Below are 14943 nucleotides of genomic sequence, written 5' to 3' on the forward strand. Positions count from 1 at the left end.
TTCCAACGGTGAAATATGTCTTATCGTTCTATTCTGATTTATGTCTCATCATCACTTTGCTAATTCCTACTTCTGCTCCACCATCTTCAATATGGTGGCCATAACATTAGTATTGGAACCTAAAAGAATTTGCTTTCGAACAATTCTACATTTGTAGAGAAACTCGGAACATGAGCAATGTGATTTGGTCTGATGGCTACTTAATGTTATTTGATCTTGTGACTGCCATTGGGGATTTAGTTTGATCTTAAGACTGCCACATGTAATACAGTTTGGTCTTAAGACTGCTACGAGTAGTTATAATTGAGTTATTGTGGAGAAACGAAATTTCACGTGACATATAAGGGATGGCATGTAAAACTTTGCAGAGAAGGAAGGACACTTTGGATAATGTGGTGCTGGATAAACCAGGTTTGAATAAAAGACGGGATGGTGACGTCTTTTAACCAGATGTTATCTAGATCGAGCATCATCTGACCAATAAAGACCATCACCACCATCAACTGCAACTATCATGGTGAGGATACGGCTGCAAAATATTGTCAAGGGGACTTGTGAGAGAGCAGTAGCAGCTGGATTTATTGACAGAGGACCGACAGAGCCTTAAGGGAAAAACCGGAAATCATTTTTAGTGGAGCACCAACTTTGAGAGGACTTAAAAAATATTTGGTACCATAAAGTATTTAGTATTCAGTTGTTGAATAAATATAAAACACAATCTCATCTTTTGGAAGTAGAGGAAAAATGCCCAAAGAAAACCACCATATTATTTATTACAGGGTTTTAGGGATTAAAACCCATTTTTGTCTCTCAACGGTTGCACATGGTGACAAACAAATGAAAGAAAAAAATTCCACAAAAATGTGTAATTTTAAATGATTTAAATACATTATGACTTTTTACAAGGCGTAGAGCCGGAGGATTTTAGGGAAGGGAAGCGGGAAAAAATGTGACGTTCAGGCCTTTCCCAAGGACATTAGCGACGTAAATGAAATGATTTCAACTGGGAATCCAAACCAAGGCACAGGCTTGATTCACTGGTAACTTACTTCGATTCTACGTCGCTCGCCAAGTTAAAAAGGAAAATAAAAAGACTGTAAAATATGTCAAAATACGAACAATTGTTCATACGTTAAAGAATGAAATATACTCTTTTGGATTTCCTTTCACCTTCGTTTCCTCATGGAATTTAATAGACCATTGTTATTATTATTATTATTATTAGAAGAGACATTGGCGTTAATTGATTTTGATCAAGGAAAATTTGTTTGAAAGAGAGAGTGAATTTCTGTTTCTAAGAAAATACGGAAATGAAAGTCGTAATGAGATCAAATGGTGACTTAAGGATTTAATGAGAATGTAATTTTCAAGTTACGAGATTTTTTCATTTCTATTTTTTCATTATAGACTGCTTTATATTCAACAATAACTAAATCAAACAGCCGTTCCGAACTCATCTTTGTAACTGGCAGTAGGGGAGGACACTGGACTATTTATATCTCCATTTACCACACTGGACCTACTGTAGAATCGTGGCGGTTTTCTTGGAGCTAAGCTCCCAAGACTTCCAACCGAAGAATATCGTTTGTTTGTATCTTCTTTAGGTTTAATTTGTGGCGAAGTAAAAGTAACACTGCGCTTTGGACAGCCATCGCTCGATACAGGTGAGACAGCAAAAGGTAGAACCTTGTTTTTGCTTCCAAATATTGGGTCATAAGAGGAATTATATACAATGTTTGGATTCTGGTTTTTTGAAAACAGATAGTCATTGAGAGGTTCCTGATTGATCATTATGTTATAGAATTCTTCATTGTCGTTGTTATTGCTTTTATGACGACGATTTGTCACATAGTGAGGTGGACCTGTTTTGAACGATGAATAAGAGCCAATAGTATTTCTGGGGAAAGTTGTTAGTGGAACTTCTTTAATGTTGCCTCGCTGCTTGCTTTGGTGAGTTGGTGTATTTTGAGCACTTAATGTTGATCCTAGCAAAGGTGATGCAGACTCAGAAAATGGATGATCTTTTTGAAGCCAGCAAGACGTGTTATTTGGTTCGAGTTCAGAATGAGTTTCATTGAAACGTGTATTAGAAGTATAGAGCTGAGAAACATCTTCAGAATCAACAGGATCGGACTTGAACGACACATAGTTACCATCACTAACTACAGTTTGGTAAAGGGGGTCCATTTCTCCCATGTCCATTTGGTCTTCATCACAACTCCGGTTTTTCACGTCCGAACGATTTTTCTTTTCAAACAAGTCCTCAATTGTGATCCGCAGTTTTTCTTGACGTTTGCGTTGGTTTTTTATATGTCTGAAAACTAACAGCAACATCAGAAGAACTATTAATACCAGAGTAATGGCTACGGAACAAATTATTGCTGTTTTAGCATTGAAAATAGTTTTTTTCGTCTCCATTTCCAATGGTAATCTGTTTGGGTTTAGCTCTAAATTCACCTTGTAAGTTACTGAGTCTCTTCCCATGGGATTTCTGGCTAAACATTTATAGAAACCAACATCTTTCTTCTGAAAGTTTTTTATAGTAAGAACCAAATTTTGAATATTTTCTAAATACTCGACGATCCTAAAATGATCGTCTTTGCTGTCCCCCCTAATGCGTCTGTCATTATGGAGCCATATCATTTCAGCAGGAGGGTCAGAGTATAACCTACATGTTAAATTCACATTGGTACCAGCTTGTATCTTTAAAGACGTTCCACTCGAATACATCATGATCTTACAAGCAAATTGATGCTCAGGTACTTTCATGAAATCTTTTCTGCTATTAATATGAGGCCCAGAACAAATCGGTAAAATTGTATTTGAAGGCCATTTCCTATAACTTCTTTCAACCCAATCTCGTAACCAGCGTAGCTTACAATCACACTGCCAAGGATTATTGTATAGATGTAATGTTTCAAGATCTTGTCCGGATTTGTACAAAGCTCTAGAAGACAAACTTTGCAGTATATTATTTTGAATGCTCAAACTTCGAAGAGAAACGAGAGAGGTCAAGGCGTAGTCGTCTATCACAAACAGTCGGTTTTTGTCCAATTTTACAGTGGAAAGTTCTTTTAGAGTTGGAAAAGCATGTTGACTAATGTGTTGTATATTATTACCGCTGAGAATCAATGTCTCCAATGCAGGCAAACTCTTTAGAGCTTCTGTTGGAATTGTGGTCAACATATTACCTTTTAAATCCAAAGCAACCAGATTAACTAATCCAGTAAAGGCATTAATATTGATATCTTCGATTGAATTTTGACGTAATGATAAATTTCGCAGTTCGTCGTATCTGGCAAAATATATAATGGATTTTATAAGCTTTATCATATTATAATCTAAATTTAGTTCCCATGTCTTCACGTGTAAATCATTTGGTACGTCTTCCAGGTTCCTCTGGCTGCAATTCACTGAATAAATATCTCTGTAGTCCACCTCTGTACGGCAAACTGGCTCTTCTGATGAACTTGATGATAACATTGGCAAGCTATACAGAAGCAGTAGAAAAATAGAAATTCTGAAGATTTTCAGACATTGTGGAGAATTTCTGTTTAAGTGAGTGTAAAGTTTTGGAGAAATATCTTTCTTTAATAATTTCGATGACCAAGTAAAGGGATATTCTGTGTGAAAGCAGGAAAAAGACATTCCTACACGAATATAACGAAATGAAGAGTTTTCTTCATCAAAGTCTAAAGAATTTGTCTCTTCCGTCTCTTCTAAAATTCTTTCAAGTTTTTTCTTTCTTTTCTTTTTTCTGTAAATTTCTGTTTTTCCTTTATGTTGTGTGACAAGAAACTGGAAAATTTCCAAGCATTGTTGGTACCAAGGATATCCAAGATGTGCCATCTTTCCCCAATTTTCTTCCTGTAAAATAAAAAGGAAAAAAAAAATTAAAAAACAAAACCAAAACAAGAACCTTTAATTCATACACAGGTTAGTAGTTTCAAAAAAAAAAAAAATTTACAAATATAATTTTTAACTACGGCTTCAGAATTATTTCATACATTTGAAATGTTTTCATGTTTTCTGTAACGATTGACCACTCATTTAAATATGGAATTCCTTTTAGAAATGAGATTGATAATTATTTTATCGCAATGTTTAGAAATACTGTGGTATCTAGCTGGCCTGAAAGTTTTCCATAATCACCCACCAACCATGCAATATCTTTTTTTCTCAAACCATTAACTTCTTATTGGCGAAACAATACATATCACAGACAACATAATGACTTGGTAATGAACCAGGGATCTCCTACGAAACATTTCGATCACATTTTGATAAGAGTAATCGTAAAATTGGGTTATGTATATATATATATATATATATATATATATATATATATATATATATATATATACATGGATCAGAACGGTTTGATTAAAATTCCATGCTAAAGTTTCAAATCCCCCGATGAGGCTTATCGTCGGGCCAATGAAATTCGAATCATAATCATCTATTCATAATGAATATAATCGCCAATATATATATATATATATATATATATATATATATATATATATATATATATATATATATATATATATATATATATATATATATATTGGCAATTATATTAATTATGAATACAAATATGTAAATACAATGTAAATATGCAGCATCAATTTTAAAGAGGATGTATTATTTGCTGCGTGAAATTATAAGACAGTCAGTCCACAGTGGTCCCTTACTCTTTTTGCATCATGGATCGTTTTCGTGTCAGACAATTTTTCCTTAAGCCGGGAAATCACACGCATAACTTTACAAATCAAGTGTCTAATAATCTAATTTACTTATTACAGATATAATACATAAATTTTGCATGTATAATACAAATACATGCAATACAAATTGCCAAAACATACCGCAGACTGGTTGGGGTCCTTTGCATTTGCAGATAAATATTTAGATTCTAAATTCCATCGAATAAGTCAGGCAGTAATTCTTATTTATTCGAATAATTTTGGTATCAACCCTGAAAATGTCAACGGAACACTAAAGTTGGAAACTTATTACGTGGCCAGAGGGATTGTTTCGACCGATTGAAAGGTGATATAAATTGAGTGGCCAGTGGTATGACTTGCTGGCATCGGTTGAGAGGTGGCATCGATTGGTTGATACATTGTATCGATTGATTGAGAGGTGGTGTTGCTGAACTGACAGGGATTGATTCCAAGGTGACAGAGATATCGCATAAAAGGAAAGTAAAAATAGCAATCTAGAAAGAGAAAACCGCCATCTTTACACCTTCCCCGCAGCTTTAAAATAATGGACGAGCTAACGATTCAATGAGACTATCACAGCGATTTTTTGTTTCTTTTACTTGTTTCAGTAAATTAGGCTGCGGCCATGCTGGAGCATTGCCTTGGAATGTGAAAGGCTTGTAGTTAAAGGAAGAACACAGGATGGATTTTGAGAAAGTCATGACCTCCAAACGAATATGAAATATCTGAATTTGGAACGCTGAAGTGAGTGCTGGCTCAGTTGCGATCTTTGACTGCGATGTTGTATTTAATTAGTAGAAACTCCTAAAGATCTATTTAATCCTCAATTGTTACGAGGAGTCCATTACTTCTTTCATTGAAACATAAAAATGTTGAAAACAATGAAGAATACTTTAGACTCTTCCACGACAATGGCTCTGTATACCTCTATTGAACAACAGAAACGGAATTAGCAGATGGTTTTATAATACTTCTATAGTTGTCATGAAATAAGAAATATAAATCGACTATTATAGTTATTTTTTTCAAACTTAATGTAACATAAATCAATGACTGAACATTGATAAAGAACACGTTAATGGTATTGTTGAGTTCGATTGAAAGAAAGAGAGATTATAGAAAGTTGCGATTAAATAGAAAAATAAATACACACTTTCCAATTGTTTAAAAATATATTTATCTTGTTCCCAGATTCTAAAAAGAAAATAATTTTGAAATCTGACTGCTTTTTCAGTAAGACATCAGCAGGTTTCATATATATTGAAGATATATTTTGCCAATATATATATTTAGATGAAATAAATCGAGATATTGATAGATATTGACTTGAAAGTTATTAGTTTGAAATAAATATTTGCTGGAAATAAAGAAAAATCATAAATATTCCTTGTAAGTTGAGTCGATTCCTAGAATTCTCTTTAAAAGATTTAACGGGATTTTATTTTATTTGTTTCAATATTTTTAACAGCCATAGTCGTTAATCTCCCTCTTCTGCCTAATATGTATTGTTCTGTATTTATCTTCTCCAGAAAAATCACTAGTAATGTTCAATTCTTCTTTACTATCACAGTTTGTTAGGTTAACCTTTAAGAAACCTCATACTTCTTACAGTCTTCGATCAAATGCTCCGTCATTTCTCAACCCTTTTTCAATCAACTTCGTTCTCCTGTTTGTACAATTACCATAACATCCTTTACTTGTTTCAAACTGTAAAATCATTTCCTGTCAAAACTATTAACTTCCGGTCTCTCATCATTAACTAAAGCGTCTCAATCATAAAACTTCTCTGAATCATTTATTGACCAACGAATGATGAAAGGTAAAGTCGACCTATGCAAGATTTGAACCTAGAATATAAAGTTTAGTAAACTAAATACTGCAAGATTATAGGTTAGATACTCTTCTGATTCTACCCATGCTGTTGTTCTACCAATCTTACCAGTCACCACCTTCATGTTGCACTGATTCCACCACTTAATCCACCGATATTATACCAATCCATAGTTCTGTTCTTATAACATTTAAAGAAATCAACTTCAGAGATATTTAATTGGTGAGTATTAAAAGTAAACGAGAGACGAAGCGTTTATAAAATCAGTCATCATGTGAATCTCTAAAATAGTCTGAAATATATTCGCAAGTGTTTTACTTTTCATCTGACATTGATTGTATAACGTAAGACTTTACACTCCGGTCTCCTATAATAAGATAAAATTCTATCATGTCATGAAGAATAAATTCCATTGGGAAAGAGTCATTTTAGCCATTCTTATATTCGCTTTTCATTTATTTTGTGAATGTCTTATCGAAACTCCAAGCCTTTGGGCTCCACCCTCCACTTCTCTCCCATCACTTGGATTCATAACTTCTTATCAGATTGCACTACTACTGCAGGGACTGACAGAGCTCTTTCAACCTTTCAAACAAATTCGATGTGTCACAAGATAAACTTTTATCTCCGCCTCCGAGTTTTCTTTCAGTACATCAATGACTTATTAACCTCCTCTTCTGACAACACCTACCCCAACACTGATAACGTCTTTCATTCTTCCTTAATATTCTTCAACCACCCCAATCACACACTGACTCCATGAACAGAAATATCGAAAGCAGCCTCCATTGACGCTTTTTCTAATATTCTCTTTCAACGACAAGAAACTTGAACGTTATTCCTTAAAAAAAAAAAAGAATAATCTATCCACATTCTTTAATGATGAAGAGCAGAACTAAAACTCAGCCCCTCAAAAATCACTCCAAAAGTTGGGTCTTACTATCTCCGACAATATCTCCTGGCGAACGGACATCGTTATCATAGTGTAGGGTTGACTAATACCACGTGAGTGGAATTTGATAAACAAAAACTGCGCAGAATCCCATTGTACACACTCTCTCACACACGTACACACACATATAATGCATACACACAGAGACACACATGCATAAGAGGAAAGTGTGAACGTTGACTAGAAAACTGAAAAACCTGTCCTCTTCAATGAAAGTTCTTTGCGATATTTGTTTCGAAGCAAGTTCCAGATACTCCCTTGCCTTTCTCGACACCAGAAAACCAATTATTGGCCTCATGTAGATCACGTAGCTATTGTTTATTAGTTGGGTTATAGAAAAAATGTTTTATCATAAAATTACTCCTCGTCTCATGTCTCCCTCACAATCATCACAGCTCTTTCAACTCAGCTCCGTAACATATCTTTTTAATTTCTACATTGTAGAGTTGTTCATTTTCTCCGTTCAGCCTTAATTTATTTGTCTACAAGGAAATCAGCCTCGTTCCATGCCATTGAACGAATATTCTTTGCTTCATGAATCAGGATATTATTATACATCTTTGGTAAAGATGTAAGTCTTTTCTAATTTAATCTCATAGCCTTCTTGTAATCTCAACGTAAAGAGAATCAAGAATTCGGTTGTGACAGTGATTCCTTCTACAGACCCAACAAAGGAGTTCTGTCCATGAAACCAGTTAAGCAGAAATACGAAAGAAACAAATGGAAAACAAGACAAGCAACATAAAGAACGACTATTCATCAGTTTTATCGGCTGTTTTATCTACTCCACATTTAGAGCATTTACGACAAGATGTACCTTCGTCAAAACAGTTGTTCCCGCAAAGCAAATTAAATAAAATTTAGTATTTGCGGATATCAAAGTTGATAACAAAAACAGGACAGTGAAAACGGTAAGGGCTGTTAAGCCATGACGAGGTGAGGTGGCGAACGCAGGAGAAACAAGCTTTGACAGGAGACAGACAAGGATGCGTCTGATCACTTGTAGCTGATCGGAAGAAAAGAAACTCAAATTAGGAAAAGAAAGATGGCCGATGGTCACGTGTGAGCAGCGAGAGAGTAAAGGAGGACGAGAGAGGGAAAGATAGAGAACGGTGGAGGGGAGAGTAAAAGAATTAGAGAAAGGATGAGATAGAAAAAACGAAAGGGGAGAATTAAAAAAATTAGAGAAAGGAAGAAAGAGGAAACGAAAGAGAAATAGAAATAGAACAAGTGTAACATCAAAATTAAGATAAACTTACTTGGAAATGGATGCGTTGCGTTCAATCATATAATAATATAACTTATATATATATATATTATATATATATATATATATATATATATATATATATATATATATATATATATATATATATATATATGCATGTATACATACATATATGTACATACATATATATATACTCTTTACTCTTTTTACTCTTTTACTTGTTTCAGTCATTTGATTGTGGCTATGCTGGAGAACCGCCTTTAGTCGAGCAAATCGACCCCAGGACTTATTTTTTGTAAGCCTAGTACTTATTCTATCGGTCTCTTTTGCCGAGCCGCTAAGTTACGGGGACGTAAACACACCAGCATCGGTTGTCAAGCCATGCTAGGGGGACAAACATACACGCACACACACACATATATAGACATATATACGACGGGCTTCTTTCAGTTTCTGTCTACCAAATCCACTCACAAGGCTTTGGTCGGCCCGAGGCTATAGAAGAAGACAGTTGCCCAAGGTGCCATGCAGTGGGACTGAACCCGGAAACATGTGCTTAGTAAGCAAGCTACTTACCACATAGCCACTCATACGCCGATATATGTATATACATATGTATATATGGATACAGGACTTCATAGAACGTAAACATATACATACACTAACAGAGTTGGTGCTTATCTAGTAGAGTCATAGAAGTTCTCTTTCATGTTTGTTTTTTGTATAATTGATAAACATAATCGACTTTTTTAAAAATATATATTTAGCCATCAATACTAGACACATTTAATAGTAAATAACGAAAGCAAATGTTGCCATTCGTGCTTTTATTACTTGTTTGTGTTTTGTTTTTCTATGGGTCTATACTTATGTCTTTCTCACTCCCTTCTCTCTCCATCTCTTTCTTGCCCTCTCTCTCTTTATGTGTGTTTGTTTGTGTCTATATATATGTATGTGTGTATATACGTGTGTATATGTATTTGTATGTGTATGTTTGCGTGTGTGTGTAAGGCGAGTATATATATATATATATATATATATATATATATATATATATATATATATATATATATATATATATATATATATATATATATATATATATATATATATATCAGTGTGTATATGTGTGCATTTGGTAGTATTTAACCACCTACACACGCGGTCGTTTCTCTGCTGAATTCACACCTCTCAGTAGCTTGAAAAAATTTCCGTCGATCTAAAAATTACCTTGGGACTCTTTGTGGATTTATGACTCCATCCATTTATTCATCCTCAACCCAAACGTTGATGACTCACTGATAATTGACTCCCATTAATTATCTTTACTCACCCCTCCCCAATCTCCCACCTGCCCTTTCCCCCCTTTTTCTATTCGTCCCTCTCTATCTTCTGTCTTTTGACAATATTCATTTATGTATTACCCATCCATTAATTTAAATTACTTATTTAATATACTTATTTTCATATTGTACATATCTGTATCTATTCTACGTAAATTATCATGTTACTATATTATTTTTCTATATTATACATTTTATTTTATATTTTTACCTTTGTATAATTTATATATTATATACATTGTATTTTATTCAACTCGGTTTTAGTTGTATAAATTACTCTTTCTTTCTTTTCAAACTTTTTCTCTACTCGCTTTCTCTATCTCTCTCTTATACTCTCTTTTTCTCTTGTACCTAGTAGACGTCCTTCTCTTCTAATTGCTTTCTTTCTTTTTCCCTCCCTAAATAATTATAAAATGCTTCGCCATTCATCCCACTTTGGACATAGTTATCAGTAACGTAATACAATAAAGTATTCCCTGATGATCCATTGTGGGTGAGCATTTGAAACACCTATTGTAAGGCTCCAAACAGCCTTAGTGGTGAAACGAGCGCAGGAACTATATAAACATGCGTTTATCCCCATTTCTTCTATTTTCATAATTGTGAAAATATGCTTAAGTTCTCTGTTTCTTATTTGTGACAAACATTGCTGTTTTCTAAATATTTACATCTTAGTCAGAGATTTCAGGTCGGCAATCATGACTCATTTTTCTTGGTGGGAGAGAGGGCGAAGATTACTGGAGACCTGCTTGTAATAGAGTGAACTCTCTTTAAGATATCCAAGAATATCAGGTGTGGGTGCTAAACCAGGCATTGGATTAAAACCCAACAACTGATAACCTAAAGAGCTGAAACAATCACCACATGGCTCTGACAATTCCGCCGCCAATCCACTGCTCTGGAGTGGTTTTTTACTTGACTTTGGAATGATAAAAAGAGTACTGATGTCAGAGAAATGTAAGATTTTGTGGGACTTTCCTATTCAAATGGAGAAGTTAGAAAATAATAAACCGGACGTAACAATCATAAATAATAAAAAGCGACGTTGCTTACTAATTGACCCATCATGCCTGGTTAATTCTAGGATCGTGAAGAAAGAGGAAGAAAAACAAAAAATTACAATCACGTAAAATTTGTAATAGGAAGAATTTTGGAGCATGCGAACAGTAGAGGTTGGAGTATGAAAGCTGTAAAGTTGGTGCCTATAATAATTGGTGCATTGGGAACAGTAAGCCAAGATATAGACAAATGGCTGAAGGAGATTGGAATAGAATGCCTGGTAGAGCTCCTATAGAAAGTTTGTCTCTTGGGAACAGCAAGGATTATCAGGAGGGTCCTCAGCACTTGAAAGACTGCTGAAAACTTGTGGATACATAAGGTTACAGGTAGCAACCCGCTATCCATAAACTATGTATATTAAATAAGTAATTTAAATTAATGGATGGGTAATACATAAACCCTACCAGGAATAAGACCGAACCTGATCCGAACCAAAATAATGATAATAATAATGATGATAATTAATTAATTAATTAATTAATATATTACTGGTGTTGAGAGGACAAGAAGCTACGAAGATCTGTTATCTTTATATAAATGTTGAAAGTTTATTCTGGCAAATAGGATTTTCCTGTGCGTCTCTTTCCGTAAATCAATATTTATCACATTTGTTGAGCAGAAATGAGGAACTTCATTATCAATATTACTAGGTTTTGTACACGATTTAAAATCATTTCTCATTGGTTATTTTTTACAGCGAAGAATATTTGTTGGAAATATTTTAAAAAGTTCTTTCTCTCTCCCCCCCTCTCTCTCCCTCTTAAAATAATAAATGAGAAAAGTATTTAATTTTTAATATTTAACATAGATTCTCTATAACCATAGACAGATTGTTTCGAAAATTCTCTTTTCTCATCAGTGTGATGCGAAGTGAATGGGCTTGTGATAAAAATAATAGACGCATTTCATGTTGAGGCAAAGTTATTGATTTTTCTCAAACATAAATTTGACCTACGATGTATATTTCGTCCAATGTAGATTCCCGTCCAGCTTTCACTGATTCTTATCGTTGAAATATTTATGTTACGAAATAGAATTTTATTATCCTAAAACATCCATACATATATGGATGAAAGCCACTTGTGCACCTGTGAATTTCTACGACCGTTGTGTCAGACAATCTGCAATGAGGAGCACCATTCTTAAATTCTTAATTGGATGCGATTTTCACTCAGTATAAATTCATTTTTCGTTGGCTATTCATGGGAAATAAGAATTTTTGTAGATAATGGACTGGTGACGTTTAATAACTAGTTTTCTAATTATTAAGATAGACAGACTGACATACAGACAGACAAGCAAGTAGGAAGGAAGGAAGGTAAGTAGATAGGTAGGTAGGTAGGTAGATAGGTAGGTAGATAGGTAGGTAGGTAGGTAGGTAGGTAGGTAGGTAGTAGGTAGGTAGCTAGGTAGGTAGCTAGGTAGGTAGGTAAGTAGGCAGGCAGACAGGCAGGCAGCTAGCTAGCTAGGTAAGAAATTTTCATTTGTTCCACAGACGACATCCTACCAAAGCAAAACGGACATCTTGAAACAATGAGTCTATCACTGCAGCAATGATAAATACTAATTAGTTAATGCCTTAAATTAATTAGCAATAGTATTTTGTTAACAAACTTTCAGTCTGAAGAAGTTGACAATTGTCGCAAAAGGATATTATTGAATATCGATGACTTGTCTGCCATTCGGCTTTAAGCTGCTTCTAAACAAGGAAAGCACTTAATCGCTGTTGAATGATGTTGATTTATATTTCATTCGTATTCTGAATATCTACACGCCCACATTGGCATCTTGGGCAAACCTATTCTCTTATAGCATTTGATCAAAGCTTTTCGTGTGAAATCCAGTAGACAAGGCTATGCATGTTGGACAAGGCGGAATTAATTATCGTTTTATTTTTTAACATCAACACCAGGTCCTTGGTTGTTTTTAGCAGCATAGTCCTTACTCTTACAAGCATTTGGACCAGGTTTCCTGTCTGAAAGTAACTTCTTTTCTAAAGAAAGCCCTGAAAATGATTATGTATCTTTCTATTTTGAAACTAACTTATACTCGATGGTCTTAATGAGATAGATCGTTTCTGTTCTAGTAGATTCCCGTTTGCTAGTAGCACTATATTCCTACCGCCACTAACAATCCACAGTTGTTTATACAACCATATTGCTCGGCATATAGATTACTTTACCATTGCTTGTTTGTTTCTTTTAATTTATAGACAAGAATTTCCAGCTAATTTTCTTGATAGAGTGAAGTTTACAATAAAATGTGATACTTCATTGGTTGTTGATCAGGTGAACGGGAATTGTAAGGAAAACGGTCAATAATTATATTTTCATTTGTTGAATCGTTTTGTTTCTCTTGGTTTTCTCCAGTTTTTCAAGAAATTCAATGTTAACATACAATGTATATTCATTATATATATACTATCAAAAATATTTCTTCTGTAACTATTTCTTATTCAGCTAGCGTTTTATATTTATCTTTACATGACTAAACTTTAACTTTAAAAATATTCATAATAAGATTATTCTTCTTATTCCGAAAAAAAAAAAAAAAAAACTTAGACTTTTTCATTGAGAAAGTGCAAGAAATCAATACTAAAGGTTATGGGCCATTTACAAGGTGGTATCAAAACGTTCCCGGACTAGTTCTGTAGTGCGCCAACAGATGGCAGCACACAGTTGCATGCACAGTGAGAGCTAGCAGTGACCTCTATGGGGCAGTGTGCTGAGTGACATCGCTGTGTTTACTTCGCAAGTTGTGAAATTCGTGTTTTTCTGATCACGTGAAAGCTGTAGTCAGTGATTTTTTTGTCCTGAACTGCAAAGTGGAACAAAGAGCGAACGTGAAATTTTACGTTAAACTTGGGAAGTCTGCTACAGAGACATTGAGCGTGCTTCGGCAAGCTTACGGCGATGAGGCAATGGGTCTTATTCACTGTTTCGAGTGCTTCAAAAGCGGAAAAACGTCCCTGAAATACGATGATCCACCTGGAAGGCCTTCCATACGTGTCACCTCCGAAAATATGGAGAAAATTCATCAGCTTCTGTATGATAATCATCGGAGGACAATCAACGACATTGCTGATGTTGTTGGTCTGTCGTATGAGTCCGTGTAGGCAATCCTAACGAACCCTGTTACCGTGTTTATCGAACCCTGTTACCGTGTCCTTCTCACTCGTGAGTTTCTCGTCAAAAACATGGTATTGCTCCTACATCCGCCTTATTCGCCAGATTTTTCGCCTTCGGATATCCATCTCTTCCCCAAGAGGAATTTGCAGTTCAAAGGTCGCTGCTTCAACCCTGTTATCGAGATCAAGGGCGAACCGCAGAAGGTCCTCGACTCGCTTACGGAAAACGACTTCCAGGCCGTATTCCAAAAGTGGCGGGAACGCTGAGACCGATGTACTGCTGCGCAATGGGATTATTTCGAAGGAGATGATGTCAAAAATTAGGTAAAAAAAAGGAATTTTTTATTAAACATAACTAGTCCGGGAACTCTTTGAGAGCGCCTAGTGAACATAGAAACCAGAGAAGCTGCTATATGATAATATACGATAATATATGATACTTTGTGGTCAGAAATGAGTTCGGCTGGAAGAAACAACGAATATATCAGGCCAGATACGGTTTAAGGTGCTGCTGGTATCAAGGGCAATAATTATTCTAATTTTGTAATTAGTGATGTATGAACAACTGTTTCTACTAATTCTGGATCCGCGGAAATTGTATCATTGGCTAACCCTCTAAAACCTCTACTTTATTCCTGAACCACAAATGCTATGGCAATGTAACTTGGCACATGCA

At 34.9% G+C, this 14943-nt stretch overlaps 1 protein-coding gene across 3 annotated transcripts in view; it reads right to left on the bottom strand.

Moving 5' to 3' along the window:
- Positions 1 to 753: 753 nt before the first annotated feature.
- LOC115209420 (amphoterin-induced protein 2) overlaps positions 754 to 14943 on the bottom strand; it is a 124115-nt gene continuing 109925 nt past the window's right edge. For all 3 annotated transcript variants that reach the window (XM_029777834.2, XM_029777833.2, XM_036500981.1), the window contains one exon: positions 754 to 3867. In XM_029777834.2, coding sequence (XP_029633694.1) covers positions 1435 to 3849 — 2415 coding nt within the window. In that variant the 5' untranslated portion in view covers positions 3850 to 3867 and the 3' untranslated portion in view covers positions 754 to 1434. The remainder of the gene's footprint in view (positions 3868 to 14943) is intronic.

The sequence above is a fragment of the Octopus sinensis genome, linkage group LG3, assembly GCF_006345805.1.
Source record: "Octopus sinensis linkage group LG3, ASM634580v1, whole genome shotgun sequence".
NCBI classification, from domain to species: Eukaryota; Metazoa; Mollusca; class Cephalopoda; order Octopoda; family Octopodidae; genus Octopus; species Octopus sinensis.